Source organism: Phacochoerus africanus, chromosome 12 (assembly GCF_016906955.1).
Source record: "Phacochoerus africanus isolate WHEZ1 chromosome 12, ROS_Pafr_v1, whole genome shotgun sequence".
Taxonomy (NCBI): Eukaryota; Metazoa; Chordata; class Mammalia; order Artiodactyla; family Suidae; genus Phacochoerus; species Phacochoerus africanus.
Window position 1 is genome coordinate 60655448 of NC_062555.1, and position 19536 is coordinate 60674983.

Genomic DNA, 19536 nt, shown 5'->3' on the forward strand with positions numbered 1-19536 from the left:
ATACAAGTGGACAATCATGAGTTTGCTTTTGCTTCATATTCAGAAGGGAAAACAAAGAAGCAAGTGAATAATCAAATGAGCATAATAAGCCATATGGATGCATTGTTTGAGGTTTAAATAATATTATTTGCAATACCAATGTTAACAGTATTCTACAGCCCCTAAATCATTATTTATAAATAGCCAGTTACTAAAAAGCATCCATCATATGTACAGGAAAAATTATTTTCATTTGCCAAGGAAATTACTTAAGTTAACCGAACTCATTTTCGAAAGTTTGGTTTTAAAAATCAGGTTGATACTTTAAGCTATTAAATAATAGAATAGCATTTTCAATAAAACACATTATTTAAGTATTTCAGCTAGTGTTTTATAAATACAAACTACGTCATTTGGTACAGTTTATGATACTGTAAATTATTGTATATTTTGTCAAAAATTAAATAAGAATTAACCTTCGGGTTATTGTAAAAGTAAAGTTTTCAATTCAGAAACGACTTGAGATCTTTTGGCATTTGTCCTAGTAATAAGCTTTCTTTTCATGGGGGACAAAAAGGGTTCAAAATGCACCCAATAGCAATATCTGTTTTTCGATTTTAATTCCAACTTAGTGACATGAGCAAGGATTTTTTTAAATGCACACTCAGTTTTACCTTGCTCCCTGAGTATTTAATTTCTTTAATTCACAGAGCTGTTCCTTAGAGAGTATCATCTTATAGAGAGTTCTCTTGCTTTCTCTAGGACTTTAGTCATCAAGTCTATGAGTATAAATGAAAGAAGCAGATCCTCAGCAGCATAAGTTTTCCCACATGCCCATCCTATCATCTGATACCTCCTCCTTCTCCTGACTCTAACCATCAAGAAGAGACTTACGAAGCTGACAAAAAAGCTATCCTATGTTCTCTCCATTATATGTCTCTATTAGTCTCTACCATGTTTATTTCAGTTTTGCTCATATGATTCATAAATTTCCATTTTATGCCTGCAACCCTAAAAGAACTTTACAGCACATCTTTAAAACATATTTAAAATAATCTGTTAGTTATTAAAATTACAAAATAAGAATATAAACAGAATGATTGCATTTATAATCTTAAATGTTTACATCAAAGGCCTTTTTCTTCTCAGTTGGTGGGTAACTGTTGAAGTAAAATCCCAGCATAAACTAGGATTGATGACAAAAAAAAGGAAGCATATAAAATATGAAAGCAACAAAAGCCATGAATCAATTTTGAGGGCTAATTTCAATAAATTTGGCAGTGAATTCCACGAACCTTGATCCTCAGAAAAGATTAGGTAGAGGAGTTCCTGTCGTGACTCAGTGGTTAATGAACCCAACTAGTATCCATGAGGACGCGGGTTCCATCCCTGGCCCTGCTCAGTGGGTTAAGGACCTGGCATTGCCATGAGCTGCGGTGTAGGTTGCAGATGTGGCTCAGATCTCGAGTTGCTGTGGCTGTGGAGTAGGCCAGCAGCTATAGCTCCAACTGGACCCCTAGCCTGGGAACATCCATATGCTGAAGGTACCACCCTAAAAGGACAAAAAAAAAAATAAATAAAATAAATTAAAAAAATAAAACACACAAAAGAAAAGATAAAGTAGAAATTTCAGTCTCACTTTCTTCAGCTACTGACAGACAGTCTTGCATATCCTCCATTTCCCAAGTTCTAAGTGATTAATGCGAATGAATGTGAGCAGGAGAAATATAAATCCTACTATGTGTTGCAGAGTAACCAATGGGCTCAAAGGAAAAAAAAAAAAGAGAGAGTATTTTATCAGTGAGATAGTCAAAAAATCAGGATGCACAATTAGATAATTGTGACAAGGCCTAAAGCAAAGGTTAAAATGTCACAACTTTTGGAAAAGAAAAAGTGTGCTAGTCTGTGACAGAAATATTAATTCAGATAACATGTTAAATAACATTCTTAGAAACAAACTCCTTCAAGTTGGTAATTTCTATGTATTAAATTCCATTTTTATGGAATCATAAGTTTTGTCCCATTCTTGTTCATTAAACTAACAACCTTGACACAATCATGACAAGCTTATTATTTGCTAAAACTGTATCAAAGGATACATTCAAATAGTAATCCCTTATAATTGCTAAAGATTACTACCAATTATGTGTAAATAAATGTTGCCATACCAATTTAAGTCTACTTCAGTGATAAAGGGCTAGGTGAGTCATTTCAGGAAATCGTAAAACATACGATAAACACAAGGGTGATATTAATGAAAATGCCAATGTAAACATCTTCAAAATTTTTCTTTTCCATAAAAGCAATGAAAACATTGGCAAAAATGGTCATAGCAAAGCTTACAGCAAAATCGGGGGCTTTTATTCAATAAATAACTAAATCTCAGTTTAAACAATAAATTTTATTTTATTTTTTAAAATGGCCTATTCCCATTGCCCATTCTCCAGCTCCACAGTAACTTTAAAAATTGTCAGCCCACAATCCTGGTGCAGCATGGCAAACACAGGAATGAGCATAATAGAGTTAAAAATTCTTTCAAGCCTCTTTACCAGATAATTACTATTTGACATGTCTTTTGTTTCCTGAAAGACATCACTTACAAGACTGTCTGAAATTGCCCAATGCAAATAGACTCTTCACAGTACACATGTGTTGAAAACAATGACTGGCAAGTGTTTTAACTTTTGGGGCCAACAACAAACTAATCAAAATGCTTAAACCAAAACCAAGGACTGAAATGTCCCATAGAAGCTATGAAATGCTGCAACATATTCCTGCAATCCTATGGGACCACATGCATAGGTCTACATACATGCTCTAGAAAGTCATGAAAAGGGCCTAAATTCTCATCTCTGGCTGACTTCAATGCTCTATTAAGGCCAGAAGTGATGAATAAGACAGAAATGTCAACTGCCTAGGTTAGTATTGAATGTACACCACAATAAAGTCCCTCAAACACTGGGAGATTTAGTGGTTACAGGCATTTAAGAAACTAAAAAACTCTTTTTCCAATCATTAGCTGACCACTAGGCTGACCAAGCAGAAAATTCAATGGATACACATGACAAGAATAAAGACTTTACAAAATTATTCCAGAAAAGTCACTACATAAAGAAAACAACAAATATAACAAACTAAAAATGAGGGAATCAGATTTCCACATTTAGCACAGTGTATTGTTTTAAATGTCCATGTTTCAAAAGAGATTGTGAAAAACGCAAAAAGAAAAAAAAAAAAGATTAACACAGAAGAAAAAAGCAATCAAACAAAAGTGTCTCTAAGGAAGCCCAGACATTGGGTCTACTGAAAAAAAATTTTAAACCAGGTATTTAAATATTTCAAAGAGCTAATGAAAATCACATCTGAAGAACTAAACAACCATGAGGATGATGTTATAAAAGAGAGACTATCAATAAAGAGATAAATTATAAAAATCAGTAACTAAGAATTAATTGTAATTATTTGTAATAATTGATAAAAATCAAACTCAATATTCAGTGTTGGTGGGCACATAAGATACTAAGGTGTAAACTGTAGCAGTAACAGCATAAAGGTTGGGAAACTAGAGCTAGGAAGGACAATTTTCTTATATACTATTGCAATTAAATTTTATTAGTTCAACATAGACTGTTGTAATCCCTAAAGAAACTACTAAAATAATTCAAATATATATATATATATAATTCAAATATATATATAAATAATTCATATATAATATATATATGAAGATATTTATGTAACATACACACAAAAAAAGTAATGGAGGAACAGAGTAACAAGAAAACATAAGACAAAACACAAATAGAAGACAGCAGGTACAAGTCCTGTTTTACCAGTAATGATGTTATATGTAAAGTGATTAACCTCCAATCAAAAGTCTGAGGTTGGCATATTGTATAAAAACATGATCCAACAATTAAACTACACAAAAAAAGGCTGAAAAATAAAAGAAAATAAAAATATATTAAAAAACTGAAAGAGCTTTTAAAAAATATTTGAATTCACAAAAAATGTTATTAGAGACAAATAAGAACAATTCAAAATTAGAAAAAAATCAACCCATCAAAAAATTAACAATTATTAGCATATATGCACCAATATATAGTAAGAAAAAACTAATAGAATCAAAATAAAGAATGCAACAGCTGGAATCTTCCATATTCCATTTTTAAGAATGAATAGAATAATTAGAAGATAAGGAAACAGAAGACTTGAGCAACACTATAAACTAACAGACACATGTTGAACACGCCATCCAACAATAGCAGAATATTGTACACACAATATTCTATAGGAAAGACCATATCTTAGGCCATAAAACAAGTCTCAATACATTTAAGAGAATGTGAACCACACAGGTTATGTTCCATAGCTACAATGGAGTGATTTGAGTCAAGAGCAGAAAAAAATTATGGGAAATTTGTATATATGTAAAATTTAATAGCACACTCCTAAACAACCAGTGGGTAAAAGGAAAAATAAGAGAAATTAGAAAATACTTCAATAAAAATAAAAATATAATGTATTGAAATGTATGAGATGCAGTTAAATCATTGCTTGGAGATAAATTTATAGTTATAAATTACTAAATTAAAAAAAGTCTTATAATCACTAATGCAAACTTCCACCTTACAATGCTGGAAGAAGAACAAACTAAACCCAAAGAAGGTAGTGGAAGAAAATAAGTATTAGAGCATAAATCAAATAGAGAACAGATAAAAAATAGAGTAAAATTAAATAAACCAAAAGATTGTTTTTGGAAAGATCGACAAAATTAACAAATCTTTTCAGAGACTAATTAAAAAAAAAAGACAGGTGTTCCCGTCGTGGTGCAGTGGTTAACGAATCTGACTAGGAACCATGAGGTTGCGGGTTCGAGCCCTGGCCTTGCTCAGTGGGTTAAAGATCCGTCGTTGCCGTGAGCTGTGGTGTAGGTTGCAGACGGGGCTCGGATCCCATGTTGCTGCGGCTCTGGCGTAGGCCAGGGGCTACAGCTCCAATTCGACCCCTAGCCCTGGGAACCTCCATGTGCTTCGGGAGTGGCCCAAAGAAATAGCAAAAAGACAAAAAAAAAAAAAGACAGTGACTTGATTTACTAAATGAAAAGCGAAACAAGGCTCAAAACTATCAAATAGAAATCAATATTACCTTATACTAGGTAATATTATCAACAATTGTAACCTAACAAATTAGATAACCTAGATAATATGGACACATTCATAGCAAGACACAAAAAATTTAACACCAGAGATTTCAAATAAAAAAAAAATCATTGGATAGGCTTATAAACATAATAAAGATGACAAATGAAAAAAAAGTCACAGAACTTGATGATAAATCAATTGAAATTGTTCAATGTGGGAAAAAAGGGAAAAAAAGCAAAATATATGACCTCAATATTGTAAGATCTGTTTTCTAACACACTGACTAAAGTCCAAGAAGGATAGGATGGAAAGATGGAGAGAGAAATAAAAAAAAAAAAAAAAAACCTGAATTAAAAAAAGGCAGGTATTTTCCAAGATTAGTAGAAAAACATAATTTCAGATTCATGAAGCTTATTTAACCCAATGAGTATTTGTAAAAAATATCATTCCTAGAACATTGTAACCAAATTTTTGAAAACCATTATCAAAGATTAAATCTTAAAAGTGGTTTTGATTTGCATTTCCTTGATGATTAGTGATATTAAGCATATTTTCATGGGCCTGTGGGCTACCTGCATTACCTCTTTGGAAAAATTTCTATTCAGTTCTTCAGTCCATTTTTAAAATTTTTTTATTTTCATTAAGGTATAGTTGATTTACAGTATTATGTCAATTTCTGCTATACACTATAGTGACCCAGTCATACATATACATTCTGTTTCTCAAAATATCTTCTACCATGTTCTATCCCAAGAAACTGCATATAGTTCCCTGAGCTGTGCAGTAGGACCTCATTGCTCATCCATTCTAAATGTAATAGTTTGCATCTACTAACCCCAAACTCCCAGTCCACCCCACTCCCTCCCCGCTCCCCCTTGGCAACCACAAGTTGGTTCTCTATGTCTATGAGTCTGTTTCTACTCTGTAGATAGGTATTATCAGGTTGTTTGATTATTTTGATGTTGAGTTGTATGAGCTGTTTATATATTTTGGATGTTAACCCCTTATTAGTCATATCATTTGCAAATATTTTCTCCTATTCTGTAGACTGTCTTTTCATTTTGTCTATAATTTCCATAAAGTTCCATAATGCTTTTAAGTTTAAATAGGTCCTATTTGTTTATTTTTGTTTTTGTTTCCTTTGCTTTAGGAGAAAGATCCAAAAAAATATGGCCACTATTCAAGTCAAAGAGTGTTCTGCCTATTTTCCTCTAGGAGTTTTCTGGTCTTACATTTAGGTCTTTACTCCATCTTGGGTTTATTTTTGTAAATCTTGTTAGAGAATGTTCTTTTTTTTTTTTTTAATTTTCCCACTGTACAGCAAGGGGATCAAGTTATCCTTACATGTATACATTACAATTACATTTTTTTTCCCCACTCTTTGTTCTGTTGCAACATGAGTATCTAGACAAAGTTCTCAATGCTACTCAGCAGGATCTCCTTGTAAATGAGAATGTTCTGATTTCATTCATATATATGTAGCTGTCCAGGAATAACTGACTGTTAAGAAAAATCTTCATGTCAACAATTTAGCATAAAACAGAAAAAATGGTAGCATAAAAATTAAAGGCTTCTATTCATTAAAATTACCAGAAAAGATGATTAATATACATGCATATTTGTAAACATAAGCCTTACAAAGAATGGGAATCCAAGATAAATATATAAGCTGGTAGAAGGAACTCACTCTCTTATTTGTTTCTGTTGGGGATGCAAAATGGTACAGACACTCTGGAAGACGGTTGAGCAGTTTTTTATAAAATTAAATATACTCTCACCATATAATCCAGCAATTGTGCTCCTTGGTATTTATATAAAGGAGTTGAAAACTTATGTTCACACAAAAACCAGCACCTGGATGTTTATAGCAGCTTTAACCATAAAGTGCAGAAATAACCAAGATCTCCTCCAGCAGGTGAATGGATAAACTATGGTGCATCCAGAGGGCAGAATATTATTCATTACTAAAAAATAACATATCAAGCTATGAAAAGACATAGAGGAAGTTTTTAACACATATTACTAAGTGAAAGGAGTCAATCTGAGGGCCATATATTGTATGATTCCAACTCAACATCACTGGAAAAGGCAAAACTGCAGAGACTAAAAGGATCAGTAGTTATCAAGTCTTTGAGGGAGGAAGGATGAACAAGCAGAACTCAGAGGGCAGTGAAATCATTCTTTATGAGAATATAGTAGTTGATACATGTTATAACACATTTGTCCAAATCCATAGAAGTACAACACCAAGAATGAACCCTAATATAAACTATGAACATTGGGCGATAATGATGTATCCACGCAGGTTCACTAATGGTAACAAATTTACCAGTCTCCTGTGAGATTTTTGTAGTAGGAGAGGCTGTGTGTATATAGGGGAAAGGGACCTGAAAGGAAATTTCTGTGATGTCTGCTCAATTTTATTGTGAATCTAAAACTACTCCAACATTAGATCCTATTTGTTAAAAAGTACAACTCATTCATAAAAGACTAGTCCAACAAAAACTAGGCAAAATCTGTGAGCAGAAAATTCATAAAAGAAGGTATGTTAATAGCCAATAAGCCCATACAAAAGTGATTAGTATCAACAGTCATCAGGAAAATTCAAACGCAAACCACAACGAGATACCACTGGACACTTAGCAGAACCATCAAAGTGAAAAGAGTAAACAGCAAAAATAACAAAGGTATGAACAACAGGATCTCTCATAGATTGTTGGCAGGAGTGTGAAATTGTACAGCCACCTTAGAAAGAGCCCCAGCAGTTCTCATAAAACTAAACATTCACTGGTGCAGCATTTCACATCTAGGTATTTACCAAAGAGAGTTAAAGACATATGTTCACACAGACTTGTACTAGAATGCTCACAGCAGTTTTAGTCATTATAGCCCAAAACAGGGTAAAACACAGGCATGTAATGGTAGGAGAAAGGACGAATAAACCCATTTAATTGCAAATTACTCAGCAATAAAAAGGAAAGAACTAAGGATGCACACTGCAACCTGGATGAATCTGAAAGCAGTATGCTAAGTGAGAAAAGCCTGACACAAAGGCTTGAGTTCATTTATATGGAGTTCTGGAATAGGTAAAACTAATCTGTGGAGGGGAAGAGGGGATTAAAACAGTGATTGTGAGTGGAGGGTGGGAGCAAGGATGGACTAGGAAGGTACCTGAGGGAAGTTTCTGGTATTAACTGCAATGCTCCACATTTTGTTAGGGGTTTAGGTTGCACAGGTGAATGCATTTGCCAGAACTTATCCAATAGTGTCTTTACATAATGGAAGTTTTACCTCAAAAGAAAAAAAAAAAAAAAAAGAACTATGATGAACACTGAATTCTAGAGCAAGGGCTTTTTTTTCCTTTCCTTAAAATGCCAAATAGTTTAGGCTTTATGGACATACGGTCTCTATCACAACCAATCATCACTCAAGTTGTGGCTCAAAGTCAGCCACAGACAATTTGTGAATGAATGGCCATGGCTGTGTTCCCTCAAATCGTATTTATAAAGACAGGAAAGTTACCCACAGGATATATGGTTTATTGGCCCCTGTATCTAGTAAATGATGCTCTGCTAATGTATTTGCAATAAAGTGATTCCTGCAACTTTCTTAGGATGTACAGAAAATATGACGGAATGATGGATGGAGAAAGGGATGGGTAGATGGATATATACTGATAAAATAAAGATAATAATTTTAATTATATAACCTAAGTAGTGGTTCCTCACAGTAAGTTTTTTTAGACCTTTTTCATATTCCTGAAAATTTTATAATAAACTGTCAGTGGAGAGGAAACATATACATTACAAGTGGGTACACAGATCCTGTTCATAGCTTACTAGCAAAAAAAAAAAAAAAAGGAGTTAATATGGCCATAAATTAAGAAACATAGTGTAAACGAAACTTTCAAAGCTACTATGTGCTGCCCAGCCATCCCAGATGACCAAAGAAATGCTCCAGCAACGCATCACTGCAGGTGTGTCTGTGGAGAATAACAAAGGCCCTTCAGGCTATGATCAGCATATCTTCCTAGAACAAAATAAAAGGACTGGATGTTGTTTACTACTATATGTTTCACAAAATATGGATTTTAGACCCAATTTAATAATACCTTAAAACAACAAAAGTTCTCAAAAACCCATTTAAACCTAATTTTAAACACCCAAATAAGAAAAATATTCCGTGGTATAAAAGGGAATGTTAACTTCTCAAATAAATTATTTTTTATCTTTGATAACCTATACAGTTTAGTTTTATAGAGATTATAAATGCCAAAAACCTCATATTTCAACTTTTATTATCAGCTGAACTGTGGATTTAAAGCATATTTTATAACAATTATAAGAAAAATTCTTACATTCTTATAAGAAAAAAATTCCATTCTCAAAAAGTAAAGTTTTACTATCATTTCAAAGATGTATTTTAATTTTTGTAATGATACCATTTTATCTTATACTATATACTTTTCAAAATCAATACATCTTAATCACACTGCCCCAAGCTTTAGGAGACTTCAAACATTGACACAGTGATGTTTTTGATATTCTAATAGATTTTCAAACTTAGCTCTGAAAACTTCTCAAGGTATTGATTACATGATGACAAATAATATTCTGGAGCACTGGCAAATTATTTCAAGGGTAAGTTGATCAAAAATTTTATTAATAGTCATGAAATAAGGATTTCTGAATGGAAATGAGATTCTCCCATGCCTATTTTTCCATAAACATTTTTAAGCACCTAATATCTAAAGGCAAAACATTTGCTTATTTAAAATTATCTCTAGGGAAATACTCATATTTTTAACATGTAATTATAGTTCTGAGATGCATCACTATTATTAAAATCACTACTCCTCCATAATTATGCTTGATCGTATTTTGTCCCCTTTCCCTTATGAAACTTCTATTATTATTTCCATTTTACAGATGAGAAGACTGAGACCACACAGCAGGGCCAGGGTTCAAACTCAACTGACCTGATTCCAGAAATCTTAAACTGATATAGCTAAAGTAGTGTCTGTCCACATAGCATCTCAATTTTGATGTCAATTGCCCCCATTTTATCCCTTGACTAGGTGATCAAAATTTAGCACAGCAAAATGAAAAGAGAGAAGGCTGGAAAACAAAAAGAGTGGGGGTGGGGGAGGAAGAGAAAAAAAGGCAGAGATCCTGACATCTAATTCCAAGACAAAGAGGCATGCAAGACTAGAAGAGCCACAAACAACATAAAAAGAAAACATCGAATATTCTGGCCACAATGGAGACCAGGTTAAGTAAACCTATGCTGTGAATAGCCTTCTAAGAAAAAGGGGAGTTCTGAAGGAAGGATGGGCTCAAACACCTCACGGGGCATTGCAGCGGCTAACATTTGGGAACCAGGTTCAATATCACCATCCAATATAACTGAACCCATAATCGAAGCTTTATGTACTGCAGTACGTCACTGGTCCTGTTTGTGAAGCTCATCCTTTTTTTAATGATCAAGTTGGCTTATTCCTTAGAAATGTTAAAAATTCTTTTTAAAACATACTCTTGTCATCAAAGCCGAGCAAAATAAACTCCATTTTACTTACAGAGAATTTAAAATGAGGGAGACAAAATTATTCAGAAATGTATTAAATATCAACTTTTTACTAGTTATTTTATAGTCTGACTAACAAGGGCTTATTTAGTTCTTAAATTCTATCCTATGACAGGCTTTCGAGCTGGGAAAACCAAGGTTTAACAAAGCAAATTGCTCAAGATCATACAACGTGTTAAGTGACAGAGCCAAGATTCTAACTCCCTTGTATAATTATGCAAACATTCCATTAACATCTAATACCTGCTTGCTTTAAATTATCTCACACTTACATTTTACTGTATTTATTTGAGAGAAGTATAACTTTTATTAAAAAAAAAAAAAAAAACAGCAGACTTCCATGAGTTACACCAGACAACGGATTATTTCTTTTCATATCATGTATAAGCCCATCAGACAAAGGCAGGCACAGAGGTGATTTTTGCTCACTAAAATACCTTAAATGCCTAGTACAAAATGATGAATTAAGTTCTTTAGGTAACAAATAAAGAAATGAATAAATGTCTGGCTCCAGAACTAACTCAAAAGGCTAGCAATGAGTCCATCAGAGCTTCCTAGTCAGCCAAAGAAAACAAGCATCACTAGAGAAAGTGCAACAGTCCAGCCAAAAGCAAAGATACCTGACAAATTAATCTAGTAATAATACTAGATTAATTCTAGCATTATGCTTAAATCTCAATTTTCATAGAGTCAAAATAGCTAGAAAATCCCAATTATTATCTAGATAGACCCCCAAGAGCCCAAGAATCCAATTATAAGATTCTAATGACATTTTAGAATCATAAATATCTTGAATATAGTTGAAGAGTATAATATTAGACATTATATTCATTACTATCTACATATCAGTCAAGATTTTACTGTCCTAACCAACCTCGACAAAAACGTAACGAAGGAAATTTGAAGCATTTACCAAGCATATCACCATTGTGATCATAAAATGGAGGTGATGGGCCCGTCATCCCATTTCTCCTGGTCCAGCCAAGTCGCAGACTCTGATCTTGAATCACACTGCAGAGGCCATCCTCAAAATCACATCTTTCATAACTGGAGCCTAATGAGAAAAAAAAAAAAAAAGAACTTAGCTTTCACAACTGTTTGGCTTCTTAAGAAAGAAGACAATTGTACATGAAGAAATTGGAAAAATCTTTCACATTTTAAGTCTACTTTATTAATGCAAAGTTTTTTTTTTTTTTGTATGAGACATTTGAATAAACCACCAATGTAAAAACCAATGTGGTCATACAAAGACATTGCCACATAGGGTGAGACTGAGAACCCCATCCTGATTGTGTCTCTTATTAACTGAGGGGCTTAGCTGAACCCCTTAATCACAGCAAGCCCCTTCTTTGCCATAAAACTGAAATAATGATATCTTGCCCTGCCTCCTCGCTATGAGGATCAAATGACATAACATATGCAAAAATACAACTCTTAGGTACCACAAAATATGGGAATTATTAAGTGTACATCTTCAAATTCACTTTGATTTTGGGTTTGAATAGACCAATTCAGAAAGGACCCTCCGATTAAAAACTCAGCCATCTATGGCTGTGATAGACCCCTGGAATTGAATATAGAACTGCCTGTTGTATCTCAATGTTCTTGAAATCCTTGATGTGTTTTTTTTTTTTTTTTAATTACAAAGACATTTTTATACCCTTTTTTTCCCCCCTCTAGGTGTAAGTGATCCAAGAGGCCTGGGAGGACTTTAGTCCATTATCCAACATCTGAAAATATCATTCTCTAAAAAATAAATTAATTCAACTGCAAATATACCCTCCCTTGGTTGTAGTTCTTAGTGTCTGTGGGATTTTTCCTTCGACAAGTCTGTTCTTGTCCTAACTGGTTGCATTAGCCACAGCAGTTACGCTGGTTAATAGGTAGACAGTGCTTGATAATCCAGTCACAAAACCCTGTTTTTATTTAATCACATTTTGGACAAAATATTACTTCATCATAATATCTCTGGTACATGTTCTTGAAATCATTGAGTATCGAAAGTCAATTTAGAAATGACACTTGTAAACAAATTAAATAAACCTCCTAATGGTCTCTCTTATTAATTTTAGTCCTAGATTCCTTATTTTGAAAGATTTTACAAAGCAGCTATATTCTGTAACACTAACAGGAGTATTAATAGTACAATTTATTGAGTTAGTTGTGGGCTACGCATTGGATCTGCAGTAGTGTGTTTATTCCTTACAACAACTTTATGAAGCAGGCCGCTAGTGAATGCTGAGGCCAAGATGAAGATTAGGTCTTTTTTGACTCCACAACCTGAATTTTTTTTAATTAATGAATTTTATTACATTTACAGGTGTACAACAATCATCACAACCAAATTTTATAGCATTTCCATCCCAAACCCTCAGTGCACCCCCCTCCCACCCACCAACCTGTTTCATTTGGAAACCATAAGTTTTTCAAAGTCTGTGAGTCAGTATCTGACCAGAACCTGAATTTTAAAGCTCTAATTTAAGGTCTCATTTTTAATCCACTAATGCATTTTTAGCAAAGACCTAGGAATTAGAGGTCTATCAGAGTTTCTCATCAGCCTGAGGACGCCGGAATTTGCAGGCAGAACGGTGTCACTCTACCTAAAAGCGAAGAAACTTGATTAGTCTATGAATCATACCATGTTAAAAATCTCCTTAAGGCCTTTGAAATATTTAGAATAGCCAGAATATTCCGATCATTATCTCATGGACCCCTAGTGGTCCAGGGATCTGGTTGAACAGAAAATGAACTAAATTATGTAGTTATTTGTATATAAATGTGCGTGTGCGTCATTCAATTAGCAATGCATGTGTCTGCATAAATATGTATCTGTTTTCAGGTCTCTTTTAGTCCCAGCAATTTTTCTAATGATCCATGTGATTAAAAAATATTCTAAACTATTTTTATCACCATATTTCAACAATTAGGTGTATAAGAAATACACACATTCTCACATCGGTGTCAAACAGTTTTTAAATACCAAGAAATTACCTTGCATTACAATTACCTAGTTGATGTCTGCTTCCTATGTTCTTTCTTTAATACACAAGGATAATGATGATGTATTCTGGAAGTGTTAGAACTAGTAAAAGAGCTAAATAAAACATTTGTAGGTCTGAATAGTCTCAACTGTGGGGGTTCTCTTTGTTACAAAATGAATCTAATTAGCATACATCTTCAACTAATTCTTATTAAAAAAAGCAATCATGAGCTTCTAAAAACAGGATTAATCAAAAATGCATTAAAAAATTTTCCAAGAACTCATTTTCTTCCCAACAGAGAATTGTATATTTTAAACTATTCGAACAATTCTTTTGAATTGTGGTTGATTTGCCTTTAAATCTCATATGCCACACATGTATGCTTAAATTGGATAGTACTTGCTATACTAAAATCTGCCTCAATGGAGATTTTTCTGCTACCACAGTTAATGCTGCAGTCAGACAGAATATAGAAGAAGATGGAGTGGGATGCGGGACCTGATTAGCAGAATCCTAGGTTTGTGGAACTCATCATTTGTTTTCAATTTTGCGATCCCAAAGTTCAGGTGTACTGTAGTCAAAAAAAAAAAAAAAAAAGAGTATCTCCATGTTTGCCTTAGGTCGTTTGGAAGACTCAATTATCTCCCGATTTAGCTTCTACCATGCCTGACTCTCTCAAAAATTTAGTGCAGGATTTCACTGGGGCACGGCAGTGGGTTAAAAATCCAACTACAGTGGGTTACTGTGGAGGCACAGGTTCAAACACCAACCCAGCACAGTGGGTTAAGGATCCAGCATTGCCAGAGGCTGTAGGATAGGTTGCAGCTGCAGCTTAGATTCTATCCTTATACCAGGAACTTCCACATGCCATCGGTGTGGCAAAAAAAAAAAAAAAAAATTTGCTTTGGAGTTGTTCACAGATTCAATAATTAACACCATAATGCTAAACTGTATCTTAAAGTGACAGTTAATACAGGACATGCTTCTGAGAAAATAGGAAGGAGAAAAAAACATTTGACAGTGCCAATGGCAAAAAAATGATGCAGAGCTCAGGATTAACTTAGTAAAGTACAGTATGAGTAGATACACAATATAAAGTTCCTAGAAGACTTAAAATATAAGAATTAGGAAAACTCTACAAAGGGATAGAAGGTATTAAAAGCAAACCATTTATTTCATAATATTGCCTGAGCCTATATTAATAATGCACATTTCTTTCCCTCTTGAAAGTTCTGAGGCACATTAACCTTTCCTTAATGATAAATCCTGCTTTTGGGAAAACTGTGCCAAAATATACATGACACGAAATTCATCATTTTAACCATCTTTAAGTGTACAGTTCTGTAATACATTAATATTGTAATGCAACCATCACCACCATCCAACTCAGAACTTTTTTCATTTTTCCTAATTGACATTATTCCTTCCTTCCCTCAGCCCCTGGCAACCACTACCCTACTTTCTGTCTCCATGAACTAGACAATTCCAGTACCTCAAATAAGTGGAATAATGCAATATCCATCCTTTTGTGACTGGCTTTTTTCATTTAGTGTAATGTCCTCAAGGTTCATACATGTTGTAGCATGTGTCAGAATTTTTTAAAGCTGAATAATATTCCATTTTATGGATCTACTACATTTTATTTATTCAGTCATCTACTGGAAGATACCTGGGTTTCTTCTACCTTTTCACTATTGGGAATAATGATATAAACATGGTTATAATAAATATCTGTTGGAGTCCCTAACTTCATTTCTTTTTGATATCTCCGGATTCAAAAGGAAATTTTATTTCTAGTATTTTATGGAATTACCATACCATTTCCACAGAAGCCAACAGCTTTTAAATTCCCACAAACAATGCACAAGTGTTGCAATATCTCAGCATCTTTGCCAACACTTGTTACTTTCTTAGATTTTGTTTCTAATAACCATCCCAATAGACGTGAGGTAGTATCTCATTGTGGTTTTGATTTGCATTTTCCAAAATATTAATGATGTTGAACATCTTTTTAAATGCTTATTTGATATCCGTATATCTTCTTTGGAGAAATAGCTATTCAAGTCGTTTGCGCAGTTTTTAATCAGATTGGTTGTTCTTTGTTGAATTGTATGACTTTTTTATTGTTATTTATTTTTTTGGTCTTTTTAGGGCCGCACTCACGGATATGGAGGTTCCAAGGCTAGGGGTTGAATCCGAGCCACAGCCACGCCAGATCCGAACCACATCTGAGACCTACACCACAGCTCGCGGCCATGCCGGATCTGTAACCCAGTGAGTGAGGCCAGGGATCAAACCCTCAACCTCATGGTTTCTAGTCAGATTCACTTCTGTTGCACCACGACGGGACTCCTGTATGACCTTTTTATACATTCTGCATGTCAGTGTCTTAGATATAAGATTTGCAAATAGTTTCTTCCATTTCATGGACTGACTTATCCTGATAGTGTACTCTGATACACAAAAGGTTTTTCATTATGATGAGCTCTAATTTATCTAGTTTTTCTTTGTTGCCTCTGATTACCAAGAAGTCATTGCCAAATTATTAGGAAGATTTTCCCTGTGTTATCCTCTAAAAGTTTTATAGTTTTAGCTTACATTTAGGGTTTTGACATTTTGAGTTAACTTTGTATATGCTGTAAGGTAGGGGGTCCAAGTTTAACCTTTTTGCATGTACATATCCAGTTTTCACAACAGTTTATTGAAAATACTCTTCTTTCCTTACTAAACAGTCTTGGCACCCTTGTCAAAAATCATCTAAACATCTATGAAAGAGCTTATTTCTAACCTACTGCATTCCATTGGCCTATGTGCTTGTCTTTATGACAATTCCATAGTCTCAATTACTGTAGCTTTTTTAAATAAGTTTTAAAATCAGAAAGTGTGAGAGCTATAACATGTTTCCTTTTTAAGATTGTTCTGGTTATTTGGGGACCCCTGAAATTCCACGTGCATTCTAGGATGGATTTTTCTATTTGTGCAAAAAATATTCTTGCACAATATTTCGAGAAGGATTACAGTGAATCTATAGACCACTTTGTGCAGTAGTAACATCTAAACAATATTAATTCTTCCAATCCATTAACATGAGATGTCTTTCCATTTGTGTCTTCTTCAATTTCTTCCAGCAACAACTTTTAGTTTTCCACCTACGCGTCTTTCCTCTCCATGGTTGTATTTATTCCTAAGTATTCTATATTGTCTAATGTGATTATGAATTTTCTTTACATTGTTCAGTGTTAATGCACAGAAATGCAACTGATTTTTACGGGTTGATTTTGCATCCTGCAGCTTTGCTTAATTTTTTAATTTGTTCTAACATGTTTTTCATAAACCTTTTAGGGTTTTCTACATTTAAGTTCACATTATTTGTGAGAAGAGATCATTTTACATGTTCATTTCCAATTTGAATGGATGTTATTTTTTTGTTTGTCTAATTACTCTGGCTGAGACTTCCAGTACTATGTTGACAGAAGTGATGAAAGAGGGTATCATGGCTTGCTCCAGATCTTAAAGAAAAAGCTTTCCATCTCTCACCATTGAATATAATGTTAGCTGTGGATTTTTTATATATAGTCTTCAGTGTGTTAATTTTCTTCTAGTCCAAGATTAAATGTTTTTATTTCCCTCCCTTTTTGAGTAAAGTTACAGAGCCACAACACTTTACATACATTTTACTGTTTGGAAAATAATTTTCTTTAAGTAGATAGCATTTAAAACATTTTCACAAAGAAATATCTCTTTTACTTTCATTTAATGTAAAAATTAATAATGAGTTCCTGCAAAGGATGAAATGAATCCAAAATATTCCAATTATATGAAAGTAAAATTTAATTACTCTCAAAAGTAAATTTACATGAAAGAGTGCTATTATTTGGCCCTGTTTATCAGGGAAATGTTTGTATTTCACATTGAATTAATTTTAATATTTTCATTGAGGCAAAAACAGGAAAAACCCTAACTTAGGTATGTTTAAGCAAATGGAATTACAACGTCCACAGCTCACAGCAGAATTACCCAATATTACTTATGTTGGAATTTTGTCATATAGTTGCCTTTAATTTCAAGCCATTAAGCACATCTTTGACAAGAATTTGATATAGAAACTATCAATGACACATGAGAAAAAGATTTATAAATCATATTTTAACAGTGTTTAGAGATTTATAAAATTGAAAGAAGTTCTCCAAGCATTTATAATTGTCTGGTGATTTCTGCAGAAATATTGACTATGTGTGGCATTCACTCCAGCCTAAAACAGTGTTCACATTTGTATTATAAGCTGTTCACATAAATTCTCTATTCTGGGATAGCAGTTTGGCCAAAACATCTTATGACTTTTCACTAGTTTCTCTAATGGTTAATACAGGATCTTTTCTTGTAGAGGAAAATTTTAATCAAGTAAATGAATTCAGACACTAACGAGCGCCTGTCATTTTTTTCCCCCTAAATAGGTTTTGAATTTCTCTCAAAATCAGTAAAATTTTCCTTCCAAATCCAATCAAGCATTTTAAGACTTATTCTTTGGAAAGTCACAATTATTTCTGAGTAGTAGAGAACATTATATTCTATTCTTACTTCTTTGATGGAAACTTACTTAAAAGCTGTGATTCAAGGTCCCTGCTTTCATTAATTTGATAACCTTTACAACAGAATGCAAGCCTTCTTCCAGGATTTCCTAGTCAAATCTTTAGTGGCAACATGGATACACAGAAATGATGTATATGGAACGACCGATATGACAGAATTCTATCTGTACATATATTGGCCTCCAAAGATATTTGGATTGTGGAAGAAAGTTTTCACTGTTTGATGTCACTATTTAGCTTTGAAATTTTCAAAGGGAGCTCTCAAACTGAATGTCCTTGGATTATGTCAGTTTGCACACTTGAGCCACAAAACAAGAGCAAATGCATTGCACTACTGAGTAGTTTTATGCAATTGCAGAAAAAGTGCAGATGAGAAATGCACCCAGTCGCTAAAATGGTAATCAGCCACTTTATCAATAGTTGATTCTACGTGCCCTTCAGTCTCCCAGGAAATGGGGGAAACCAGGTAAATCTCCTGCCCTAGTGTACCTAGTATTTTGATTTTTCATGACCTCCCTGAGACTGTTGGCAGCTCTGGAAGGATGGCATTTCATGAAGACATGACTCCACCAAGTTTTCTCTAATCGTTCTATGGTTTCTTCTGTTGAAATCATGCTAGAAATCCTGTAGGATGGGTCAAGATAAAATTCCAGTAAAGTTTTAGCTTCTCCCTTGTGAGAAAGATTCACCATCTGGCCAGTTTTCAGGAGGTACCAATGCTTTTGCTGTTTGTTGCTTTCACATTTTCACAGGCAAGAAGCACCACTACTTTTATATAATAATGTACTCAGAGATGAAAGAACAATCTGCATCTTTTCATTCACATTTCCAGTGCCCATTATGAACAAAGACAGTTGGCAACTGTGTTAAACAATTCTAGACATCAAAATCTATTAAGGAAACTGATTTATGTTACAACAGAATCCAAGTCTTTCAACAACTGCCAAGAGTAAAAAATTCCTGACAGCGTTATTTGACATGAAAAATATTGTATGAAGATTGTTTTCCAAATAGCAGAAGGAATCCAATAGACACACATACCTCCTCCCTCCAAAATAAAAGCAAGTTCAAGGTCTCTCTGAAACCTAATCTTCAGTGTGAGACTGAGATCAGCCCTTTCAAGAAAAAGGTTACTGGAGCAGAGAGAACGTTAGCATACAATAATAAAAGCATTTATAAATATGTTTATCTTGACTAAAATAAAATGATAAAATTCTAAACAGATAGCCAGGCAATTAAGTGGACATTTCCAGTTTCCAT

At 33.8% G+C, this 19536-nt stretch overlaps 1 protein-coding gene across 1 annotated transcript in view; it reads right to left on the minus strand.

Annotated features, from left to right (window-relative positions):
• MALRD1 (MAM and LDL receptor class A domain containing 1) overlaps positions 1–19536 on the minus strand; it is a 600618-nt gene that overhangs the window by 572244 nt on the left and 8838 nt on the right. The window contains exon 2 of the mRNA XM_047755391.1: positions 11620–11760. Within this exon, the coding sequence (XP_047611347.1) occupies positions 11620–11760 (141 nt within the window). The remainder of the gene's footprint in view (positions 1–11619; positions 11761–19536) is intronic.